Source organism: Molothrus aeneus, chromosome 9 (assembly GCF_037042795.1).
Source record: "Molothrus aeneus isolate 106 chromosome 9, BPBGC_Maene_1.0, whole genome shotgun sequence".
Lineage (NCBI taxonomy): Eukaryota > Metazoa > Chordata > Aves > Passeriformes > Icteridae > Molothrus > Molothrus aeneus.
This window is the reverse complement of record NC_089654.1, coordinates 31,054,580-31,079,448: the sequence shown is the minus strand read 5'-3', so window position 1 is coordinate 31,079,448 and position 24,869 is coordinate 31,054,580. Positions and strand designations below refer to the sequence as shown.

General features: G+C 42.8%; 1 protein-coding gene across 2 annotated transcripts; it reads right to left on the bottom strand.

Annotated features, from left to right (window-relative positions):
* On the bottom strand, nucleotides 1-9,354 carry RGS18 (regulator of G protein signaling 18). Of its 2 annotated transcripts, none has more exons than XM_066555556.1 (5): nucleotides 9,075-9,354; nucleotides 8,298-8,399; nucleotides 5,250-5,314; nucleotides 4,055-4,221; nucleotides 1-1,743 (listed from the first exon to the last, which is right to left on the bottom strand). In XM_066555556.1, the coding sequence occupies exons 1-5, from the start codon at nucleotides 9,191-9,193 to the stop codon at nucleotides 1,489-1,491; spliced, it is 708 nt and encodes a 235-aa protein (XP_066411653.1). In that variant the 5' UTR covers nucleotides 9,194-9,354; the 3' UTR covers nucleotides 1-1,488. The 2 variants fall into 2 exon arrangements, with proteins under 2 accessions (XP_066411653.1, XP_066411654.1); XM_066555557.1 differs by having other exon boundaries at nucleotides 5,250-5,311.
* Nucleotides 9,355-24,869: the final 15,515 nt, after the last annotated feature.

Sequence of the window (24,869 nt, the reverse complement as noted above, 5' to 3'; positions counted from 1 at the left end):
TCTTTAAGCAGATCAGATTTATTGGAAGTTAATAAAGCAGACAGGGAAACCTGCAGATCCAGCAGTTCTTATACACCCCAAATTAACAATCAACACAAAGTCCCATCCTCAGGAACTGCATCTCTTCTCCTTCACCATTTACAGAAAGGGGAGGGAAAGGGAGAAAGCTTAAATACCATAAGAAACAATGTAGTATACAAGTCATAGTTACAGATAAATCCTGCAGCCCCTTCCTAAACTGAACCAATGTTTAAGATTTTAAGAACTGCCCCAAGCTTCAAGGTATGTCTGCATCAACTGTGAAAGAAAAGGACAGAATGACTGTGTGCTGACTATAAAAAAAAAAAAGTCTGTCTTTGATAGTAAAGAAATAAAAAAGAAGATTTCTTCTTCCTCTTCTACAACCTATAGAGAGGATATTAATGTCCAATGTAACTGAAAGTTGCCCTGCCCGAGTCCAAGAGCTGTAGTAACAAAGTTGGTATACCACGACTATTTATAAATAAAAGTAGAAATATTTTATATTTATATACATAGACATCACCTGGTATTTAAGGATACACATTGTGTTAAAATAGCATTCTCGTCCCCTTGCTGCTGCTCATTTAGTTGCAAAAAATTAGAATACATGCATTTGATGTGAAAGCTAATATATACATCATAACTTAAAAATAGACAGCAGACATGTGGAATAAGAAAAATGTAACCTAAAAAATTAAATAGTATTTTTACGTTCCTCTTAAAATAGGCAATGGCCACATTTTAATTATAGATTTAATTATGCAGTGTCTTTAGTTAAAATAAATATAACTTTGCATTATACCTAATAATGTTCCTGTGTGTTTTACAGTATCAGAAAATACCACAAATTCTCTGTGCTTAGTGTAGGAAATATTGCAAAAACATAAATGTGTGCAAAGACTGGATACAGATATTCTAACTGTGATGAAACTCTGGCCTAAAGGTACAGGCCCAGGATACATGTGGGGCAATATCAAATGGCACTATATGAGACATTTTTAAGCAGGAAAATCAACTTTTTTCCCCAAATCTGATCACAGCCTTTGCTGTGAGTTTAAAAAAAAAAAATCCTATATGAAAACTCCGCATGTTATGACTTGCCAATACATCACCTACTTTTCTATGAAAGTGAGATTCTGCTCCAGAACTCTGACCTGCTGTAAGTGAATTTTCTTTTGCTTCACCACTTAGTTACACCTGCTGAGGGTTTGGGGTTTAAAACACACCCGGGTTGCTGCAGGAGCTGGGGATGAGGAGGGCTGAGCGGGGCTGTCACCACACGGTGACACAGGGGGTGAGGAGGGCTGAGCTGGGCTGTCACCACACGGGGACAGGAGGGCTGAGCTGGGCTGTCACCACACGGGGACAGGAGGGCTGAGCGGGGCTGTCACCACACGGTGACACAGAGGGTGAGGAGGGCTGAGCTGGGCTGTCACCACACGGGGACAGGAGGGCTGAGCTGGGCTGTCACCACACGGTGAGGTCCGGCCGCACGCCCTGGAAGTCGCTGACGGTGAAGGAGCGGGAGCGGCGGCGCAGCGGGGCGCGGGCCGCGGGCCGGCCCTGCAGCAGGCCCAGGTAGGCGGCGGAGCGCAGGAAGCGCGGGTAGCTGTCCTGTTCCATCAGCCGGTACACCGTGCTCTGCGCCGCGTCGAAGGTGCTGCGCAGGGGCTGCCCCATGCTCTGGCTTGTGACTTCCTTGGTGTGAAAGTCCAGATTCACCTGGAGGACGAGGAAAAGGGTATTTGTTTAATGTACATTCATGCATATCCAGTGTTATTATCTACAGCGCTGATACTGTACACCGGGAAAAGACTTTTCTGATAAGAGTGAAGCCTTAAGGTTTGAGCCTTCATATTTTCCAGATTCTGTACTGCATTAGTTTATAACTCTGAACTTCTTATAAAGTGTTAGCAAGTTCTCTCCACAGCTTAGACAAAACTATCCTTTTCCAGCCCCAGAACCAAGGACACCGTTGCAGCTTCAGGCCCAAAACGTGCAAACAACAGGGAATGGAGGAGAGCAAGCTGGGAGGATGGGACTGCATAACCTGGAGCTGGAATTGGACAAACAACCCCAAGATGGAAATGGACCAAAACATAAAAGTGTGAAAACTTGTGCCTTGTCGTCCATATTGGGTGTATCCGCGACTGTATCTTGTACTGCCCAAGGTGTATCCTGTGAAGGCCTTTAATAAATCTCTGTTTTATTCCTTTAACTCTGCCCAGCCTCTGTTCTAGTAGCCTCTCAAGGCATGAGGAGGACCTTGAATCCCCCATACAACAGGATATTAACACCACAGAATTAGTGTGTTCGCCTTCAGTGATGGCTCTCAGAAAGTCTCCAGAAATGTATCATTGGTACCATGGAAAACTGGGAAAACAGAAGAAAAACTCTGATATTTGACTAAAAGTAACTTCCTTACAGTGAACACTGTATAGTCACAGCTTCCCAGCTTTGCAATACCGAACTGTTACAGATCTCCCCTGCTCTCATGTAGGATTAAAGTAGAACTTGTTCTAATAAGATGACATTAGTGAATAGTTAAAATTTCTGGTTTCTGTGTATTTTGTGTAGTAGGAAGGTGAAAAAATTCCTTTTTTTTTTTTTAATTTATTTAAATGGGTCTCTGGAGGCCTTAGATTGGGAAAGTATATCAAAATGACTAACTATTTAGTCCATGAGCTGCTGCATTCACCCTGGGAAATGTTTAATAGTATAAGAATTTTAATGAAGTGACAGGCACTGGTTCAAGCATGTTATTTTGAAAAATAAGGTAGAATATATTTTAAAAATTGTTGAGCCAATCAAAAAGTGACTTCTATAATGTTTTTCTTTTCCTCCCTGAGAGGTGCCTGTCATTTCCATACAACTAGTTGGAACAAATAGTCTAGATCTAAGAGCTGAAGGGCAATTAGTGATCAGAGAAGGGTCCACTCATCCAAAATTTTATGATCCCATCAAACTGTAGGCTCAGAAATTTGTGTAAAAGAGTTCTGCTGGACAAGGAGTCAGAGGAGATGTGCAAGCTCCAGAGCTATGTGGTCTCAGCTGAACCCAAGGGAGGAAGTCACACCAAAGCCAAGTGTCCAAGGTGAACCACAGCATCCACCCTGCCTGCACCAAACTCAAGCATGGCAGAGAAAGAAATTGTTATGTTACTATGACTTCCCTTCCCTGTCCTCTCCTCAGCTTTCTCCTGCTCATCTCTTTGTTTCAATCAGTCTCAAGCATTGACAGTGTCAGCACTTGTTACCTGTCCACCTGTCCAGGGCTGCTTCTCCCCAAAGGCACACAGCAGGGAAAGGAATGGAAAGGGACATAAGTCCTCAAAAGTAGGCATTTTCTAGGAAAAGCAGATCTGAATCCTAATGCAATCTATGGGAATTGCACGTGAAAACTGCGTCGCTTTGCAATCTTTTCACTAACATGAGAATTACACCTTTTTCACCCTCATTACAAGGAAGCAGAAGTTAGTGTTTAACTTCTCCTATTCTGGCAAATAAAAAAATACAGCTATTGATCTACTCAAACGTGATAGAATTAAAGGAAAATGTAAGTCAAAAAGACCTATTCAAGAGGCTGCTTGTGATTTCACTGAAATTTGATGATCTCCCAACCTGTTCATCTCCTTCTTAGGGCAGGCAAAAAATTATTTCTTTTGTTCATTTATGAACCCTTCACAAACTTCAGTAAAATGAATAAGTTGGAAATGTGAAAACTTTTTTCATTCTTAGGATATTAAGAAAAGTCCTTAGCGTTGGTGAGGATTGTCATATCAACATCATTTTGTGCTGACAGTCACACACCAGGGATATACAATTGGAGGTGGAGGGGTGGAAAAGGGAGAGGGAGTCAATCAAGACAAGCCCATGCTCCTTCCAGAGTTTTGACTTTTATGAAAGTCTTCTTATATCAGGGGACTGTAGGATTAGCTCTTGAAGCTGCTTCTGGGCATGCACTTCTCAAAAGAAAGTTTCACCAGATGCAGTTGTGTCAATCAAACACTATGTATAATGAGAAAGGTCTTTACCTCTTTTGGAGCATCTTTCTGTATGAATGTTTCAAAAATGGTCTTGGCTTTTGGCAGAAGTTCATGTGCACTTTTGCTTTTCTTGTAATCCTCACAGGCTATCCAGAATTCAATGTTCTCCTCACTGAACTCAGTTTTCAGAAACTTTGTGAAGGCATCCAGCCCAGCTACGAAAGGGAAAGTTGAATTGCATTAAAAAATATATCCTTATCAGACAGTTCTCTTTCAAAGAGTCTGTGCAAGGTAGTAAAATATGTTTTGCTCCCTTGGAATAATACCACATTATAGATAATTATCCTAGAGTACATAAATGCTGTAAGTAAGTGCAGTTTCTCCACTATGATCCTGTAACTCTCCTTACAGAATTCTCAGCATCAATAAAAAAATGCTACCAAGATCTCATAAATTGAGAAAAAACATTAAGCAAAACATATGGGAGTATGTGGAAGTGGTGGACTTTATTCCAGCTGAATATCAATTCAGTTTGATCAAAAATCTATTTGAATCTTTGCTCATAAGTAAACTACTCCTCAGCAGCAATTTAAAATGGATGGCTTTCAGCATCTCTGTAATTGGCTTTATCCTGCTGTTGTTATGCTGAGGATATTTTCTTTGCCAAGCATGCTTCATCTGTGGAAGTAATGCAATTGTGTGGATGTGAATTGTTCAAGGAACAGATTTGAAAAGCCCACAGTGTCCAGCACTGTAGCTGAACAATACGTGTGCCCCTCCAAAATAAAGGCAGGAACATATGTGCATTTGATAATTATGGGAGCAGCAGGGCCTTTCAATGATGGCCAGCTTGGATCCAATCGCTGGCTTAGAAACAAACTGTCAGGAGTGACAAAGTCTTTTCTTAAGTACATGGAGCATTTGCAGTAAGGAATATTTGAGGAATATTATGGTTAAATGTTCCTGTTTACTGAAGAGACTCTTTACTGTCTGCTGTATTACTTTGTTCAATAAAACACCAAACACAAAAATTATTTTAAATTATTTCCACAAGTTGACATCAAGCTATAGCTGAAGAAGACAAGAAGAGCAGGAAACACATGCTGCCATAAATAACCCATCATACCTAGTTTAGGTAACTGGCATGTCTATTCAAGGGCATAACTAGATTTTATAATTTTCCATCCTTTACCATCAATTTTCCATTCTAACAGTCTGCATGGAGAGACAAAAAACTACTGACCTTTCTCAGAAAGTAGTTTGTCAAAAGACTCTCCCCATTTCACTGCTTCTTCAGGAGACACACTGCTTAAGAAACAGAAAGGAGTTAGAATAATTGTTCATACTGTGCATTTAGGAAGCTGTGTAACACACATTATCTGTCACCATTGTGGCTCAGGACTGTTCCACAAAGCCTTTGATTAGATCACCTCGCTAAGGGAGATCATTCTCTTAGGGGCTTCAGGAACATTTCCTTTAACTCACTCTTGACATTTTTTTCCTGCAGAGTTATATTTCTTTTCTCTTTTTGTAAAAACATCAGAGCAGAGGCTTTTCACTGTGGTATTTGTGTTGTCCTACTAATCTTTAAGGGAATTGAGACCATGTAGCGTGGTAAAACTCATAAGGGAAGCAGGTCTTGTCAGCTATTTAAACTTGAGATCGTCATGCAGACATGTAGTTTTGAATATGCTCATCCTAAGACTGTTACCAGAGTCTGCTTTTAATGAAATATATAGAATTCTGTAGCCCGAAGAAAAAACTGTAGCACTATGGTTTAGGTGTCAGTTTTACAGGGCAATAGCACATGTAGTCTGGTTTGTTTACCACAAACATTTCAAATGCCATGTTAGACACTGTGCCTCATTGATAAAACTCATGTTCTTCATCAAGTATGTCAAGTTGCACATGTTTCACGTCAATTTTGAAAAATCTGCCCTAGGAAACAGCAAAGAAAGGGAAAAAAGAAGCAATTTTTATCAGTTGCTTTGTGGATATGAATGTTTGGAACCATTTTCATTCCAGGACAAATCACAGGACACTGAAAGTACCAGTAAGTGACTGGTCTGGGATTAGTTGATCAAATCAACTTCTTATGGACCAAACGTTTCTGGAACATGATCCCACTTCCTCATCAAGGCTTGCTGTTCTGTTTCCTGATTTACACAGTTTGGGCTCCCTTGGCAGGGAGGAGGCATGTGAAGTTTAGATGAAAGGAAATTCCAATCTCTTTGGTAAGGAATTTAAGCCAATAATGACTCTGGGTTTGCACAAAATGTGAAAGGAGGCGTTTGGTTTTGGTTTTTGAAATTTTAATAGGTGTCACATGTTTCATAGCTGAAGTAATTTCTTGCAGGAATGAAAACTTTAACTAGGGAGAAGAAAACAGTTCATGAGGAGAAATTCAGGAAAGCAGGGGAATTCTGGAGTCAGGGAAACGAGACCTCACTCCCTTGCAACGTTTTTTAGTTATGAGAATTACAGAAAGTACAGTGAACTCTGCCAGCTGCAGGTTCCTGTACCTACAGAAATTTTTTTGGCCGTAGTGAAAGAGAAAGCCTTATGATTCTAGACCACAAATTCCATTCACAAAGGCATGAAGTGCTGGAGAGGATCTTTGCTGCGTTTGGAAACTCCTACTGTGAGTTTCTGGTTTTCCTTCAGCATCTGCAACAACCCGGGAGCCTCCTGAGTGCAGCAGTGAGCTTGTGCAATAATAGAGAGAAACCAAGATTTGTTCAACTTTGCCGCTTTCTAAATATGAGAAGAAACTAATTTAAACTAATGGATAGACATTTAAACTGAAAACAAACTTTTAAATGAACAGATTCATTAACTTTTCTACTATCACCTCAATTTCCATCTGCAGTGTTTTATTAAAATCTCTTTCTACTTATTTTAGTAAGTCTGTGTGAAAAATGGAAATTATAAAAGCTAAGTAAATCACTTAATAAATTTCAAACTATTATCTCACTTTATTATTTGAAAAAGAGTAAATTTATAAGGTTGTTTTTTTTCCATTTTTGACAAATATAATTGTCACTTCAATCCAAATATAAGACCAGCAAAAATCTACAAGTTTCTCTTTCATACAAGAACAGTCAAATCTCTGTTAGTCAGGCACCAGCTGAGAGTAACATGGTAAAAGACAGCTGGCTGAATGAGGAAATGATGTTAAAAGGAGGAAATTCTTCAGAGAATTGTTACTGCTCTGAAAGTGCCATCTGGCAGATTGTAAGAATGCAGTGAATGGCTCTACTTTGCATTAAATACCTGGAGTATGTGAGCCACACAGCACTCTCTGCCTCTACTTTCTCTTTAAAGATGCAATCTTAGAATGGTTTGACATGTCTGCAACCAGGACATCTGCAAACGTGAGCAATAAACACGGCCTGGTGACTCAGATGCACCGGTGGGATTGTTTAAATACCCCCTCCCCAGCCACTTTTCCACGGGTTCTGGAAGCAGAGTTTGGGCCCTTAGGTGACCTCTACCACGTGCTTATTAATTAGCACATTAGTGGCTTGTAGAAGCAGCTCTGGTGAAAGCAGGCAGCTTGGTCCAGAAAGTGGGAAGTACTGGAATAAGAGAAAAGGCTGTGGTAAGCACTGAAGTGTTCTTGAATGATTTGTGGTGGAAAAAAAGGACTGATACATTCTTTTGGCCACAGTGTTGTAGCATTCTACTTATTTCTTCTTCTCAGTCAGGACCTACAAATGCAATTCTTAATATAGCGGTGATGTCTTGGTACTCCATTGAAGTGAGGAATTAAACTCTTATGGAAGTCAGTAAACCCAAGATTGTACCCTGCATCTTTATGGTAAATACTAGGGACAATACTACCAAAGTGTATGAATTTTGGAGACAAGAGTGTTCAACCAATTACTGCAGTTACTGAGGAAATCTGCATTCACTATTCAACACAGCTATGGCATTTGTGCATCACAGAAGCATTTGGAAAACCTGCTTTGCTGTATGATTTTCCTGCCAGCTGCATTTCTGAGTGGATTATTGCTCTGTACAGTCAGTGGACTCACACCAAGGCTGCTGGCGCAAGGTTTAGACCTCTCTGCAAATGTATGGGGACCAAGTGGTGTGAAAACACTGTTGATTGCCTCAATGCATACCAGGTAATTCTGTAGTGTTTGCATGCTTGGGTTACACTGAGAAATTTTCAAAGTGTTACTCTGCCCAGTCTGAATGCACACGCATGGGTACAGGAAACATCCCAAGTCACACAGGTGCTTCTTGGAGGGAATCCCCAGCCAACCCAGTCTTTTACAATGTTTACCTTGCTGCTTTCGTCAAGTTTCCAGGTTTGCCGAGGTGATCACTTTCATGGAATTCAGGTTTCTGCAGGAGCAGGCTCAGCCTATTTCTCTTCTGCTTAGCTCTACGACAGAATTGGAGTAGCTTTTCAAGAAACATTGTAGAATTTGGTTTTTCCCTCTCAAGCATTCTCTCCTTCTGCATTATAGAGCTCCCTATTTTCACTTACAGTAATGTTGGTGTTACTTCTCCTACATATATTATTCGCATTAATGTTTTTTTCTTCATAGCTTAGCACATATTTTGCACTGGCAAACAAAAATGGAAATCCTTTAATTTTCAGCATCCTTTTAATTTATTTTAAAGATGAGGGGCCAAACTTCCCATTAGACAATGTAAACAGTTGGCTCAGCGTCTTCTACTTTTAATGTTTCACAAAGAAAAAAGGAAGTATTGTTTCCTGTCATTTGAAATTTTTGAAAAAAGCTTTCCCGGATCATATTCAGGCTTTAGAGAAGCATTTCTCAGAACTTCTTGCAACCTCTTTTTCTTAGTATTTTTAGATCATTAATTTGGTATGTTTCTTGTCCTCAAAAAAAACGAGAGTTCTTTGAGATAACTCTCTTCTTAAAGAGTTAATATTTTACACATACAATTTCTAGGATTGCAGTTCATGAGTTCTCACATATATGTCAAAAATGAAATTAGCTGTGCCCTAAATTCACCCCCACAAACTATGCTAGAAGAATCCTCCATGTAAATAGAACATGCAGAAGGTTGGCATGACCTGAACACTTACCCAGGCTTGCTTGCCTTGTTTGGCTCTTCCTTAATCGCTGGTTTCATGACTTTGTAATAGGGTTTATCCTTTGAAGCAGAAATGTTGAGTTGGGGGAATAAAAGAAGTGGGTTCTCCATCTTCCTCTAGAGAAGCTTCCAGCAAGGTTCCCTTTGCTCTCTCGTCCCTGGTGTGTGCTGGCTCTGGCTCTCACATGCTGCAGCAGCCTGGACTGCCCTGGCCAGCCCCAGCCCTGCGTCCAGAGGAGGTGGTGCAGGAGGTGGCTCTGTACTGGCCACTGCAGCTGTGCCCACGCCGGGCTCTAAGGGCAGCTCTGGTTGTGCCCTCGTCCCTTGGGGAAATGACACTGCAGCTCTGCAGGGCTCACGCTACAAACCGCAGCCCAGAGCAGCAGCTGCTCCGCGCAGCTCAGCTCCTGCTCGGGGTAGGGTGACGCCAGCCCATGCCCCCAAACACCTGTACATGCCCTAGGCTCCTAAAATTAACCTTAATGACAGTAGTGTTGCATGAAATAACATCCAGCCTTCTCTTCAGCCCTCAGAAGCACCCATCTGCCCTTAAACTGCCCTCTGCAGCATCAGTGCCATGTGCTGCACACAGCTCCATCCACAGCGCCCTGACTTCAAACTCAGAGTTTCTCAGTGTCTCCTCCAAGCTTTGGCTGATCAATCATTTTGCAAACAGATACTTTAATTTTTGCACCATTCTTCAGAAATGACAACCACCCACTTCTAATTTCCAGTTCATCCACTAAATGCTCCCTCTTTCACTTCTCTGTCTGTGGATTTGTGTTTACTTGCAATCTCCCACCCAGGATAGAAAGTCTTTAGTTCAGAAAAAAAAAGAATCAGTGTTTTTTTAAATCTTATTTTGTTACTAAATAACCCAAAACTTCTCATTTCAGTTTACATAAGGTAAAAATATATTAATTTTTGAGGTTCATCAGCACAAGTTATCTCTTCACATACAAGTCCGATGTCAGTAAGTTTCTTGGGTTTAAATTCAGTTTCTGTTGGAGGTGTCATAAGAATAATACATCCAATAAAGAAACATCTTCAGTGTTAGCTGAATGAGGCACTGGAAAGGGTTAAAATTACTGCCATTAATTGATTAAGAATTTAATAGTTCTCATATTTTTAATGGCAGTGTCTCATTTTGATTTCTCAGGTAGGACACAGAGCTTCGAGGAGAAGACATGCCCTCATTACCTCCCGTAATTTTGTTGTGTTTTACTTCCATGGGTACTTCTGGTGAGAGTCCCACCGTGGCCTTTTTCGTGCGGAGCTAAGGAGAATGGGAATGGGAGATTCTTTGAATGGAATATTCAAAAGAAATGAAAAAAATCCCAACTCTGCTAGGAATCAAAATTTGTGAACCATTAAAAGAAGAATAAGATGTAACCTATCGTGATTTTTTTTTCAGAGTTAACTGAAAAACTCTCATGTGCCACATGTGTGATACAATTTTTAAAATCAGACTGAATGGGGAACAGTGCACAACTGCCTTTTGTAACCCAAGGGACTTTAGGAAGTAGAGTTACAGTTTAAACCTAATTTTCAATTTCAGAGAAGGTTTATATCATGCATATTTTAAATATGGCTTTAACCGCAGCTGTGTTTAATAATTTATTCTGCCTTTAACAGATAAGTAAATAAAGATAGACTGCATGATTTTATTTCACTTTTCTGCAATAGTGGTGGTCACATGAGCTTTTTTACCTGTTACATGTATAAAATATTGTCTGTGCCTATCTGACATAATTTCGTTATCTGCTGATTTCAGCTCCTGGAAAATATTTGTAATTGTAGCCTCCACATCCTACCTAAGCTGATTTAAGGAAGATTTGGAGATGGAATATAATTCAGAAGTGAATTATGAGGGGCCACTGTGCCAGGCAGCTTCTAGATGGGGATGAGCAGCTGTGTCCCCTCTTTCAGCACCCACCAGCCATGGTCTGAAGGGCCTGTCCAACTCACTCTTCAATGACCCTACATGGGTTTTATGCCTTAGATGATTGAATTATTCCTGTACTACAGTGCAAGCAATTGTGTCAGTCCTGACTGCAGTAGTGTGCTCTGCACCTCCTGAGAATTCACTTAGAAATCTGGAGTGTGGAGAGGGGGGAAATAATCACAAACAATTTTCCCCCACTCACCCACACTTCCCCCCCGCCCCATTAATAGAAAGCTTATACTAAATCTAGGCCATGAAGTAGCCAAATTACATCCAAGTCAGTCTGTGTTTTGTCAGCACTGCTGTTGGTGCTAATGAGCATCCCTGTTTTGAATTGTAAGCTACAGTAGTTATAGAAACAGTATTAATGACCCTGTAAATGCTTCTGGGCCATTTTGGGTGCTGCAGGATGATGATACAGGAAAACGAATAAGTTATTTTAAAACCAGATAAAGCACACCTACAATATTATGTTGATGACATGACTAGAGATCTAGAAAGCTCTAAAAAAATTTGTGATGAGAACTAAATGTCCTGTTTCCCAACTGTTTCTCTAACCACTGAAATATATTCACAAATCTATTGGGAAGGAGGCTACTGATTTTTAAGCCCTCAAATCAAGATTCTGAAATATGAGAACAATATTGAGTTAACGTTCTGTTACTTGCAGAAATACATTTTTCAATGGTTGGATGAATACTAAATGTATTTTCATAGCAATCTTCATGTGACACAAAAGTAAAATTGAATAGTGCATAAAGTGCAGGATGATGAGGTCATGTCCTGATCCTTTGGGCCTTCCTGTCCTTTGGCTGAAAAGTGTCTGTGCTGGCTTCTGTTGGTGTTTGATAAGGTCCTGTCACAGCTGATGATCAGATCATGCTTGATTTGTATAGACACAGTAGCTGCCCTCTGTGAAAGAAATATTGACTGACAGTGTTAACAACAAGGCCATTGTATTGTACACTGAGAATGTAATGTTTCCTTTTTACAGGGAGTCTCTGAGAGATTCAGGCTTTCAGTCCAGCTGAATAGAAGTGCAGCCCCAACTGAGCAGTTCAGCTCAGCACAGCACAAAGAGCTGGAGCACAATGGGAAATCCTCCTTTGTCAGTAGTCCCAGAGCATCTCTCTCCAAAGCTGTTTTCCTTACTTCCCAGGTAAATGCAAACTTTGCCTCCTCCATTTCCATTCTCATGTTCTGGCACTGCACAGGCTCCTCCACAGCCAAGCTCCAGCACTGTTCTTATTCAAATCTAATCTTACCAGTATGGCTTTTCTTGGGTTAGGTTTCTGCTGAAGGGAAGCAGTATTTTATTTGTGAGAAGAAAAACAAAATACCCAAACCAATAGTGTTTTTACTGCTTTTTCTTACAGGAAGAAATAAGCATGGAAAGAAACTTCACTGAAGAGCATGGGCTGAAAACATGAATTTCCATATTTCGTTTTCATGTAAAGACATTTGAGGACTTGAAAACTAAAATTATGTGTTTTGAACTAATTTGGTTTTAATTAATAATTCTGCTCTTCAGTCACTTCTGACCAATTTATCACTCCTCAATATTTATGTTGTTTATTCCTTTTTGGAAACAATAATTGGACGTAAAATTTAATAATAATATGATCCAACCAATGGTTGTTTTTTTTATCTCTTCCCCATGAAGCAAATCCAGAAGGAAAGGAGTTCTATTGGAAATGTCGACTAGAGGATCTTGCTGTCTGCTAATTCAGGGAATTTGTTTAGTGGTGCCCTTAAAAGATGCGTCCCCAGGGGTGGGGTTGTTGTGTGGGGTTCTTCAGTTAGATGAGAATCATTGTGACGCCTGCGTGCAGCTCACGTTGAAAAATGTGTTTTTCTCCTTTGTTGCTGCTGTTTAAAAGGAAGGAAACAAAATTGCGTTGTTTCAGATATGAAGCACTGACAACAGGAACATAACACTGCTTTTGGGGTCTACTAGCCAGGCATTGCTGAAGGACTTTTTTAAGCCATCCGTGATGAAAACTCAAGAGTGGCACAGGCTTGGGAGTCTTTGTAGCTTCATCAGAACTTCTGCCGGGGAAAGTGTTTACATCCATGCTAAACTGAATTAATTTATTTGGTCTTTTGAAAGGTCAGAATAAGAAAGTGAGTCTGCAAAGTTGACAGCTGTATTCATTTCCTGCCTGGCCCGCGGTTCCCGGCCGGCATCTCTGATTAGTGCTGTTTACAAGTGACATACATCACTGTCACCATTAATCTTCAGGCAGTCGTTTCCTCGGCTGAGCCCTGCGGTGTTTGCAGCCAGCTCTGACATCAGTGCTCATTAGACAATGGCGTGTTAATGACCAGCTTCCGGAAAGGCTCACCTTCCACACTCACAGGCCTCTTTTAAAATGTGGTTTTTTCATTGTGCTGTTCACCGGAAATGCTGAAGGCGGGAATGTGCTCTAAATCCTGCCCAAAATATCCTTCCTACTGGAGTTCTGCACTACTGGATTTATTTCTGTCTTACAGAAACCCAGAATGACTCCTCACATGACAACTTGATCTTGAGGGTTTTTTTAATTTTTTTTTTTTTTTAAGACAGATTTTATCAACCCATGGCATTGGAGCAAACAGTGGCAAGTTTTGGGCTGAGAGTTTTCTCGTCCTTCTGGGAAAGATGTGGGACTGTTGGTTGGTCATGCACAAGAGGGCTGTGACTCCTAATCCACTGACTATTAACCATAATAACCATAATATCAAACTCCCTACAGAGCACAAGGGAATAAAATCTGTGTTGCATCAGGACCAAGTCCACTATCGCTGAACCACTGGGTGGTTTGAGCAGAGCCAACATGCTTAATGCCAGGCATCTCTGCTCTTCCAGTCAGACTATCAGGAACATCTCAGGATGCTGCAGCCCAGGCTGAGCTACAAGGGCAGGCATTGTCAAACCTCCACAGTGATTCTGCAATTTTTTTTTTCAGCTTATATGTTATTATATTTTATTGTTACTTCTTCCTGATAACACTTTGTTCTTGCATCCTGAATTTAGCTGAGGTGAATAGTCCAAGGGCTTACAAAGTGGTATGGTGGATTTCCCATCAGAGCAGTAAAAAAAATTGGTACCCAAAAAACTTGAAAATATATAGCTAAATTTCCATATGAATATGTAAATATATTATCTTCAAAGTCTTTCAAAAGCATCTGAAGATATAAAAGCTACATGTCAGTCTGATCTTTCTCTTCAGTAATTACCCAAAGACGTTCATCATGAAAATTAGGTAAAAATAATAATGTTACATCACATTTCAGTGCAATCTTCAGAATGCCTGAGAAATTTTCCAGGAAGGTTCAACTGATTTTTGAGGATTGAACAAAGTTGTATTCTAAAATGGAAGCTGGAATAGTTTTATTTCCTAGATTATGGAAGTTTTGCAGTTGTAGTTTTCTTTTCCTCCTCCTAAACTTAGAAATCTAACGAGGAGTTTGGCTTCATGGCAGGGACATTCCTTGTCAGCCTTTACCAGTCAGTCATAGTCTCTCTTCTTCTTTGCTAATACCAGAATTTCCAACAAAAGCCTTCTGTCACCAGGCATCAGGGTACCAGCTTTCCCAAAACTGCTATCCAGTTTTTTTCAGATTTGCAGGAACTCTCAAGAAAACTTACTGGTTACCTAACACAGTGAGAGGGTGAGGGCTGTGAACCCTACAGAGCCTTCAGGGAAACTTCAGGCATAGCAGAGACAAGGCTTTGCTCTAGTAAAGTCCTTGTATGACTGTTTAATTCCAGTCATGCAAGAAATCTTATCTGATTCATTTGCAGTGTTGTGTCGGAGGTTGTGTGATCTGGCAAAGATCTGAGACATTTGGGACCCAGCAGATGTGAGCAGCAACAGCAGAAACAATTGAACCCATTCTTCATTCTGCTAGGCAGCAGGATGGATTTTATGAATTCCTCACTGTCACCCTGTGCTGTTATTACAATGACAAAAGATCTTGCCATTTGGGCACTATCCATTCCTCGAATTTTTCAGGCTTTTAGCCTGAGTCATGGCATGCTTCATGATTATTGTAGGTTTGATGATACACTTCTTAGCTTTTGCACGAGTTGTCCTTGGTGACCTCTGGTTTTCACACCAGATTCTCATCAGGCCCAATCTGCTGCTCCTGTCTTTCTCCTCTGTGTTTTTCTGCCACAGCTAGAATAATTGGAATCACAAAAATAAGTTTTGCAAAGCTTGCCAAAAGTGCTTCCTCAAAACAGAGGAAGCATGATATTTGCAGTTTCAGCATGCACACCAGAAAGGGAGGTATTCTAGTCTCTCTGTTGAGTGAAAACAGGTGATCATTTATCAGCTTCTGCTGTCAACTTGATAAACATGAATCTTTAATAAGTTTGATATTGCTGTGGTCACCAAATCTAATACAAATGTTGCACTTCATCTGTTGCTGATCAGCCTAGATTGCCTGAGGACAGACCATTGATCTGAAATGTGTCCTTGTGGCATGTATGAAACAATTTCCATTCCAGTTTGCAGTGACCATAAGCCATTTTTTGCAATTCCTAGGGAAGGTCTGCAGATCAGAAGACCTTTTGCTTTACTTGATCCACAAGCACCTTTCAAATCCTAATTTAGAGATCTTCACTGAGGCTAAGTATTTATTTGTTTTTCAACCCAGAATGATCTCCAAGTTTAATGTGTTTGCTTTCTGATTATCAAATTCCAGTCTCATCCTGACCGATGTTACATGTTGTAGTATGGACACATGTTGCCCAGAGGATGGATATATGGGCACCAAGCCCTTCCAGCACCAAAATAAGGCACCTCGGCTGGTGGGTGACAGTAGCCACGGCTGTCCCGTTGCTCCCTCTGTTGGAAAAGTTCTGACATGTCTTTTCTCTCTCGCAAAAAGGGGACATGAACACCTCTGCCTAGGAATCAACATCCCACACGTTCTCCAGTCAAACCCAAAAGAGCTGTGTGCTGTGTCCCTCTGCTGCTGGTACCTTCCATCCTCCCCAGCTCATGCTGGTGAGGGGGCTTGGTTCCGCAGCAATGAACAGAGCAGCCTTTCTTAAGAGCTAAGAAATAATCAGTGCAATAGTCTGATCTTTTGGAAGTTTTCTTCCCAGGTGCTTCCCTGGTGAAAGGAGTCAGTTGTTTGGGTTTTTCCAGGAAACACAGAGCCTGATTTCCAGAACAGGGCGCCGGCTAAGGCGCAGCCATGGAGGGTGTGGGACTACAGCTCCTACAGTCGCCCTGGGCACAGCTCCTCCCAGCCCTCCTACCTTCCTACCCTTCTCCCTTTCGTTAGCATGCTCTATTTCTTCTCTAGAGGTAGTTTAGCTGCAGCTTGCCTCGGGTTTCCCCCGAGGTTCAGAGCTCTCTGTGAGAGGATCAGACCTGCAGCCAGCAGAAGGAGCAGCTTTGGTACCCCCATGTGTCCATCCCACACCTCCAGCAGATCCCTGCTGAGTCACACAGAATCACAGAATCAGTTTGGTTGGAAAAGACCTCTGAGATCAGCGAGTCCAAGCTCTGACCCAACCACACATTGTCACCCAGACCATGGGCACTGAGGGCCATGTCCAGTCCTTAAACACCTCCAGGGGTGGTGACTCCACCACCTCCCAGGACAGCCCATTCCAGTGTCTAATCATCTTTCCTGTGAAAAAACTTCTTCCTAATATACAACCTAAACCTCCCCTGGCACAGCTTAAAACATTGGTCATATCACAAGTATCCTGGGAGGAGAGGCTGGACCCCACCTGGCTCCAACCTCCTTTCAGACTTCCCTTGTACTTGCAGTTTTGCTGCCTAGTTCACACCAACTCATCCCAGACATGTGCCATGATGTGAAGATCCTTGTCGGCTGCCTCGGGAGCAAAAGAGTTGGCCTTCACGACTGTGCAAGCTCAGACCATCAACTCTCAGTTTAAAGATCATCTGTACAGACAACCCTTCTGTTCCTGCTGAGAAGGACCTGTGGATGCTCTTACCACCTGCTCACTTCTGATGGGGATCTCCAGTATCCAGAGCTGAGTGATCATGCACTGCTGTCCTGGTCACCCTCTTCCAATGACAGACCCATCAATGACAAATCTCCATTTGTGTTGATGGCACAGGCCCTGTTTCTTTCTGTTTCTGTTACTTTTGTGGCAGGGCTGTGCAGACGTGGCCAGAGACACAACTGTTCTCTTGATGTTTGCATCTGTAGTCATTTTCTGGCAGCTGAGTGCATGTGGGAACCCGCGTCATCTCAGCTGTAAAAAACCAGGTGGGCTGAGACCTGGGGTCCTTGTCTGGCTTCTGAAGGATCATTTGGCACTGCTTTGCCCCAGTGCTTGCCATGCTGTACTCATTTAACTGGTGTGATGGTTATCTGAGCAGAGCTGAAAACAGGGAACCCCAGCAAGCCCTAGGGGCAGAGTCAGAGCAGATACTTCAAAGCAAAATCCCAGGCTTGTGCCTAGGACATGTGAGGGAAAGCCTCCTTGCACAAGTGAGCCTCTCTGAAGTCTCTGGCTGCTGCAAAACTTGCTCCTCTTCAGGTGCCTTATTTATCTCCACTTTCTGCTTATCACTTAAGGGCAGTTAAGCTCATGACAGGTCTTGCTCTAGCCAACTGTGATTTGATCAAATGTTAGCATTTTAGCTGTTATAGTAAAACCCAGCAAAGCCAAGGAAAAAGTCATTGCTTTGGGTCTGACTGTGTCCAGGTTGTGCCAGGCAAACTGTAGCTGTTAATCACCATCTTCCTGGGTGGGAGAGGATGCTCTCCCTTTGCTTGAATACAGCCTGCTTCAGTAGATTGCCTGGTGGCCCCTAAGATAAAAAATGCTACGTGTGAGATTATCCTGCAGCATTTCTTGACACAGTCTGACCTGTGTAGGGCTAGAATTCTTGGGCAGAATTTGCTAGCAAACCATGTTAGTCATATGAAAAAAATTGTGGTCCAGTGACCAGTGTCCATCTCTCAGTGTGTAGCTACACATGAATGCCACAGCAGTGACAGGAGACTGAGTAAGTCCAGCTAAAATCAGTTTCTTAGAGAGCATGGTAAATTTCCTATCTCTCATTCCTGGTCTGAGTGACTCAGTGGCTTTGTATGGACACTGTGTAGGGTGTGTGTTGGCACATGAGAAATGAGCACTGGAGCTCTCCAAAGAGAGGGATGCAGGGTCCAAGAGGGAAGGCCAAGATGTGTGTAGGGCCATGAGCCTTCAAATCCCAGAAGGTATGTGCTGAAAACCAGTCTGCACCAAAGTGATGCTCAGTGGTGTTCATCTACCCTACAGCAGGCACAGCTGACTGCTGCCTCCTTGCTGCCCTTCTGGCAGCCTTGGTAGTACCTGTGCCATCCCTTCGCCTTCCATACGACACTATTGGAATTTTTCTCCTGAATTTTTCCTCTCCCTGCATTACCAGCTGTGAGCTTTGGCAACAGAGATGTGGGTGATGGACACACAGAGCTCTGACCCTGGCCTTAGTCATAAACACTGGGACAAAATATAAGGTGAAGTCTGCAGTATGATCTGAACTGATACTGAAAGAAAAAACAATGTTCCTTCGTCCCTGCAAAGCTCTGAGTAGGCTAATTAGCCAGGATGATGGCATGGCTAATTGGGCAAGGCTGGGTGTGGTGCTGGTACATCTGTTTTGCTCATATATACAGGGAGGAAGCCTTTTTGATTGAACTTGATCTGCCTGTGGATCCTTCCTAACATTCCTGATTGAAGTTTCCTTTTGGTGGGACCAGGTGCCACCTGATCTATAGAAAGGATATAGGATGTCCTATCTCCCCTTGCTCTTTGTGAGTGTTGGACCAGATGGGTTCTGACTCCCTTCCAGACCTCAGTTACTCTGTCAATAAGACTTGAGAGTCTTCCTGAAAACAAACAAGCCAACAAATTGCCCCAGCAAACCAGAAAATCGTAGACCAACCCAAACCCCCTTGATCTTTGTCTCAGCCCAGCTGAGGAGCTGTACCTTGGGCTCTCCATCAGTTTGCTCTGGGACACATGTTCCAGGGGATGCAGCTCCATGGTTTGGCATGGAACATGCATGGCTCTGGCTGAGCCAGGTGCTACAGATGCTGCTGCTGTGCCTGAGTAATGGGCAGAGGCTTGTGTTCCAGGGAGCAGCTGTTGAAGAGAAATCAGGGAGGCCATTTAGCTGAAGTTATGGCAGAATCAAACAATAAATCCTCGCCAGATCAGCTGTGTTGCTGCAGACAGGGCTGTGCTGTGCACACCAGCAGTGGGCAGTCAAAGTCCATCCCAGTGTCTACCCAGTACTCACCCCACTCCCGGGGGTGGGGGGCCTGGAGGGGTGTCCCCCACAGCCAGGAGAAAGCAGAAGTTTTGTCTTGTGTTAGATTTCCCCTCGGTCTTAGCACTGCCCTGGAAATTAGCATCTGACAGGAGTCTGCTGGCCAGGCAGGAGCTGGGAAGATTTCAATGTAAGAGGAAGGTAAAGCAGCTTTGCTTTGTTTTCTGAAATGAGTGATTTTTCCCCTCCATGTCCCAGTCCAGGCTCTTGTATTTTTCATACTTCATTAAAAGTGTTTGTAATTATATGAGTGGCTTCAGAGGCCAATTAAGCCTTCATTTGGAGGCTGCTCTGGGTGCTGGAAGCCCTCCATTAGGCTGGGCTTCTGCCAGGGAAAAACAGTACATAGTCTTTAACAACTGTACCAGCTCTGATCTGCTTAATGTTGATTTTCCTATTAAGTTCAGCTAATACTTTTCTAATTGTGTGAGCTGGACCTGAAGCCAGGCCCAGTGACTTTTGCCAGCTGCTTTCAAGGCTGAATCAGAGATGAGCAGAACCCTCCCAAACACTCCCTGCACACGTGCTCGGCCCCATCTGAACAGCAGCTGCTCTCCCCAAAAGTGACTCAGGCTCGGCTTTGTGCCTCAGGTGCTGTTGCCCAGGGCAAGCCCCATCCAGCCACGAGAGACATGGATGCCAGGAAGCACACTCAGCAGAGCACCAGGAGCCTGGCACTGCATGGAACTTGCCCCAGGAGGTGCCAGAAGGGATGCCATGGACTCAAAGACCAGCCCCTGCCTGTCGATTAGCCATAGAGCAGGAATTAGTGTGTGGGCTTTCTGAGGCAGGTGATACACTACAACCTGCCCAAGAGGGGGTATTTGCAAATAGAAGGACATTCACAGCTCTTCCACAATGTGGAAGGGAGGATGCTGGCATGTTGGTGGGGTAGGAGACTTCAGTCAAGGAGCTCAGGGTGCCACTCACCTGCTGTGAATCTGCTGCTCACGAGGAGGTGGTATGACAAACCTTCCAACCCAAACCATGGCTTGATTCTGTGAAATTCAGGCAGATGTATAAACTCATTGCTGACCAGCAATGAACCTAAAAACATCTGATTTTATTTAATAATTGAATTGCTTTCTTTAATTAAAAATGGCAAGGCAATTAAATAATTTAATTTTTAAAATCTCATTTAATTTCAATTAGCTCTGATTAATGGCTATTCCTTCAAATAAAAATATCAATATGATAGAAAACACTAGTTTTGAATTTTTCATTTCAGGAACATTACTGTCTCTTAACTTTAAAACCCCCGCAGCTCTAATACAATTATCATGTGCCAGTCAAGTTTTAATGCCTTATTACATCCTAACACTGACAAATGCAAGAGGCTCTGAGCTTGTGTTTGGAGCTGATTTGTTTCTGCAAAGCCCCTTGTTTGAAGCTCCTGTGGGCTGCAGCCAGCCACTCACAGGGAGCCTGGGCTGTGTGACCTGGTGCTGGCAAGGGCCCTGGGGTGACAACAGGCCACCAGAGTTCACTGACAGCCACAGCACTCCCACGTGCTTTGACTCTGCAGATCTTCTGGAGCATTTGTTTTTCAAGAGTTTATTCCTCTACTAAGGCAGGATTAAGAACTACATGTTTGAATTAGGAAATAAGATTCTGGAAGCCAAAATTGTATTTCTCTTCTTGGCCATAAAAATTAAAATTTAAAAAGCAGCCATATGACAGGTTCAAAACCCAATTCAACATGGAATTTCTGGCAGCAAAACATGGCTTCTGTGTAAGGTGTTTGGTACACAGGGAGGGAAATTTAGAGAGCTTGTAATTCACAGCAACACAGCACTAGACATCCAAGGAAGTCATTATTGTAGATGGTTTCCTGGTAGCATAAAGAAGCAGGAGGGAACCAGGCTGTTTCAGAGCAAAGTTGAAAACACTAATTGACTTTTACTCACTGGAAAGAAGATGTAGCATGACAAATGGCTTTGTGGTTTGAATCATTAAAGACTGAGGAGAGAGCTGCTGGCTAATGGGGCTGTACTGGGCAGAAATGGCTGTGCTGGGGTTGCTGTGAGCAATCTGCAAGGTGTGCTCATAAAGCATTGGAGGAGTCCGCAGGACCCTGGCTGGAAAGGATCAGAAAGGGACTGGCCAGCACCTGATGCTTGCCATGGCCTCTGGGCAGAGCACAGCTCCTCGTGGGAGGGCAGAGAGGGCTGTGCCCTTCTGGGAACAGGCTCAGGGTGCAGGGCAGTGTATCAACCCCTAAGGGCACTGAGAGGCCTTAGCTGCCCCGACCAGCCCCAGCCACACCCTATGCTCATGGACCAGGAGCTCCGTTTAAACTCAGGTCTTAAGCTCTGCTGTAGGCTGGTCTGTCTCCAGCCCTATCTCCTGCTAGACCTCTCTAAATGGCCCCTACTCTGATCCATCCCAGGGCTGTGGATGGACACTGGTGGCTTCCTGTTCCTGTGTAACCTGCTTTGCTCAGGTGCTGTAGGATGGTGCCCTCAGTGAGGACACAGCCAATGCTGGGGTCACCCTCAGCTCCTGCCTGGTCTCCCTTTGGGCAGCATCTCCCCTGCTGCTGCCTCCTTACAGAGCACATTTGCAGCACATCCTCCTAAGAAGGTCACTGGAAGTCTGCTGAGCTGCACAAGAGTCACCAGACAAGCCCTGGGAGGAAAGGACTGCTATGTCTTTGGCCTGTCACCTGGAGGAGAGGTGCCTTCTCCCTACAGCAAACACATTTCTTTGCTGAAATAATAAGGTATAAGTCCAGTGCTCCCTATTTCACATATCATATACACATCAGGGTTTATTCTGGCTCTTGGAAGAAGTGAGCTCAGAAATAATCCAAGGGTCAGTTTTCTAACATTAGGCTGGAATTGTCTTTATTTACTTCTACAGACTTGGCCAAAGCTCAAGGCACTGTAATGCTATGCATTCTTCAGTAAACACAATTAACTGGAAACTCAGAAACATTGATATCATCTTTTCCCTTGCGACTGGTCACTGTGAACTGCTGTTTCTAGCCAGAAATTCAACTTCCTTTTCCCCCAGGGTTGCAGAGTAGGTGGAAATCCATTTAGCTTTAAAAAAAAAAGAACCATTTTGATGATGCAGCTTAGCTTGGTTTATGGCAGTGGGAAGAATGGGAAGGTCAGGATTGTACAGACCCAGTGGGTCCCTGCTGTTCAGCAAGAGCTGGACGTTTGTCCCTGAGGCAGCCAGGTGGGATCATTAGGATCAGGACATGCCATGTCCCCAACATTCAGCCACAAATCTCCACCAACATGGAGACCAAAGCTGAACTTTAAACTCCTGTTTTGCCATCTCCCCATAAACCCTCTCTGAAAGAATGCAGAAGGGCCCTCTAGAGCTTCACCAAGCTCCAAGGCAGAGGCAGATAAATTATATTTTTAGTGGGAGTTCTTCGATGTGGTGTTAAAAGCCCTTCTCCAGATGATCCAGTCTAGTACTTCATGACCTTACGGCTGGAAAAATCTTGTCTGCTGCCTAATCTAATCCTTATTTGGTGTAATTGAGGGCAAACATTTCTTGTCCTTACCCAGCATGGACACACTAACAGTTTATCATCTTCCTCTCCATAACTGCAGCCTTTTATGGCTGTGATGTTTAGGTACTTCATGTATCATTACCCTGTGTCCCTTTGGTCTGCCTACTTCTAGATTGAACAAACTCTCATTCTTCCATCTTACCTTTTAGGTCTGCACTCTGGACTCTTTCCAGTCAGTCTGCAGCCTTCTTGAAGAGCAATATCCATCTTCCAGCCTCTTACTGAATGTCTGAAGGAGGCAGAGCCCTGTGATTATTCCACATGTAGGTGTGTAAGAGGTTTGTAACAGAAATACTAAGGTTGAAGTGAAGCCTGAATTGTAGTGTGTGTAAAGAATGAGAGAAAAACAAGAGGGTGAGGATTAAAAGAATGACCTGTACTGATAAGGTAGAGCACTGCTCCCAGAACTGGGTTTCTAGGATGCCATTCCTGGTTGTAATACTGAAGAATGTGTTTATGTCATGACCAAAAGACCTTGCAGTCTGGTCAGATCACGGCACAGACAAGGAAGGCATCACAAGACCCCACGTCCTACCAAGAGAATGGCAATTCACACACCACTGCCTTTCCTGATGGGCCACCAGGAAAGCAAACATGTCCAGACTAGGAGAAGCAGATAAGTCTCAAATCTGAAGAGTTTAGCCTGTGCTGTTGGTGGCAGGAAGGGCAGTGTGTACAGTTTAAGGCTCCATTTCTGCACACTGTCCTGTGCTCTTGGCAGTGTGGTCCCAGCCTGGTAGCCTTTTACCTCCTGGGAAAAAATTTGTCTGCTTAGCTGTGTAGTTGATTGAACGTTTCTGTCTCATCCATTCATCCTGCACTGACCTCCAGCAGCCTGTCTGTGTGCATGGCACACTCTGCTCTCCCTCCCCTTGTTCCCTGTGCAGGATTACTCATGTTCTAAATCTCCATGCTTTTCCTCATTTCCAGTCTGTAGTTAAACTGCTGCTAAGCTCTGTACATGCTAGGTTCACCACTGCTCTTCCATGGCTGCATATTTGGGGATTCTGGACGGATTGGAAAGGGGAGAGTGTCTCCAGACAAGCCCTGGATGGTCAGATGTACTTGCTGATAAACAAAGTATTTGCTTCACTGAATTGCAAACCCTGGATAGTTGGGCCAGTTAGTTCATGAGTGGAGGCTGGTTGAGATAGTCATGTTTCTACACCAGTACTGAAACAGGTTAACTGAAAAAGCATTAGCAGAACACAGAATAGCTGGATAAAAATCTGATGGAGTTTTGGCTTGGAATAATTTTCCTGTCCTTATATAATAATACCTGATTTTGTGTTCCAGGTCTGTTACTGTTTTGTTGTGATACTGTGAAAAACAGAGTTCAAGATAAAGAATTTTTGTAAAGTTTATTAAGAGATAAAATAAGAGACAAAAGTCCAGTGCTGGGGTGCTCCTGGCGAGCAGCCAAAGAACATGCTCTGTCCTGACAGTGTTATCTTTATATGGTCACATCCATTACATGATTACATCCTGAGGTACATGCATATTCATGTGTTTCATACATTATTCAAACATTCTTGTAAACTTTCTGATGTTTTGGGAACTTCGTTTGGGTTCTTCACACTCCAGCTTATCTGCATAACATCCTGTGTGTCAGGTCAATATATTTTATTTCTTCTTGTGTCTCCATCCTGCTGTTTCACATCCTCTGATAAGATTTTTGTATGTCCTCCTTAAATTTAACATGGTATTCTTTAATTGTCCTCTGGTGCTCTGGTTTGTGTCACAGTTATTACTTGAAGGATTCAGTCAATGGAAAGGGGAACAACATTTTACACCATTTGTTTGGTTACATAGAGGTATTTTAACACCTAGTGTTCAGCTAAGGCCTATAATATGGTATATTCACCCTACTACTATTTCTATAAACTATGCAGGACATACTTAAACTTATAGATTTTGTTATACTAACAAACAGCTAAATAAAGGTGTACATGATATTATATCTGAATACTTATGATCAATGCAAAAAATAATATCTATAAATGTGAAAGCCAA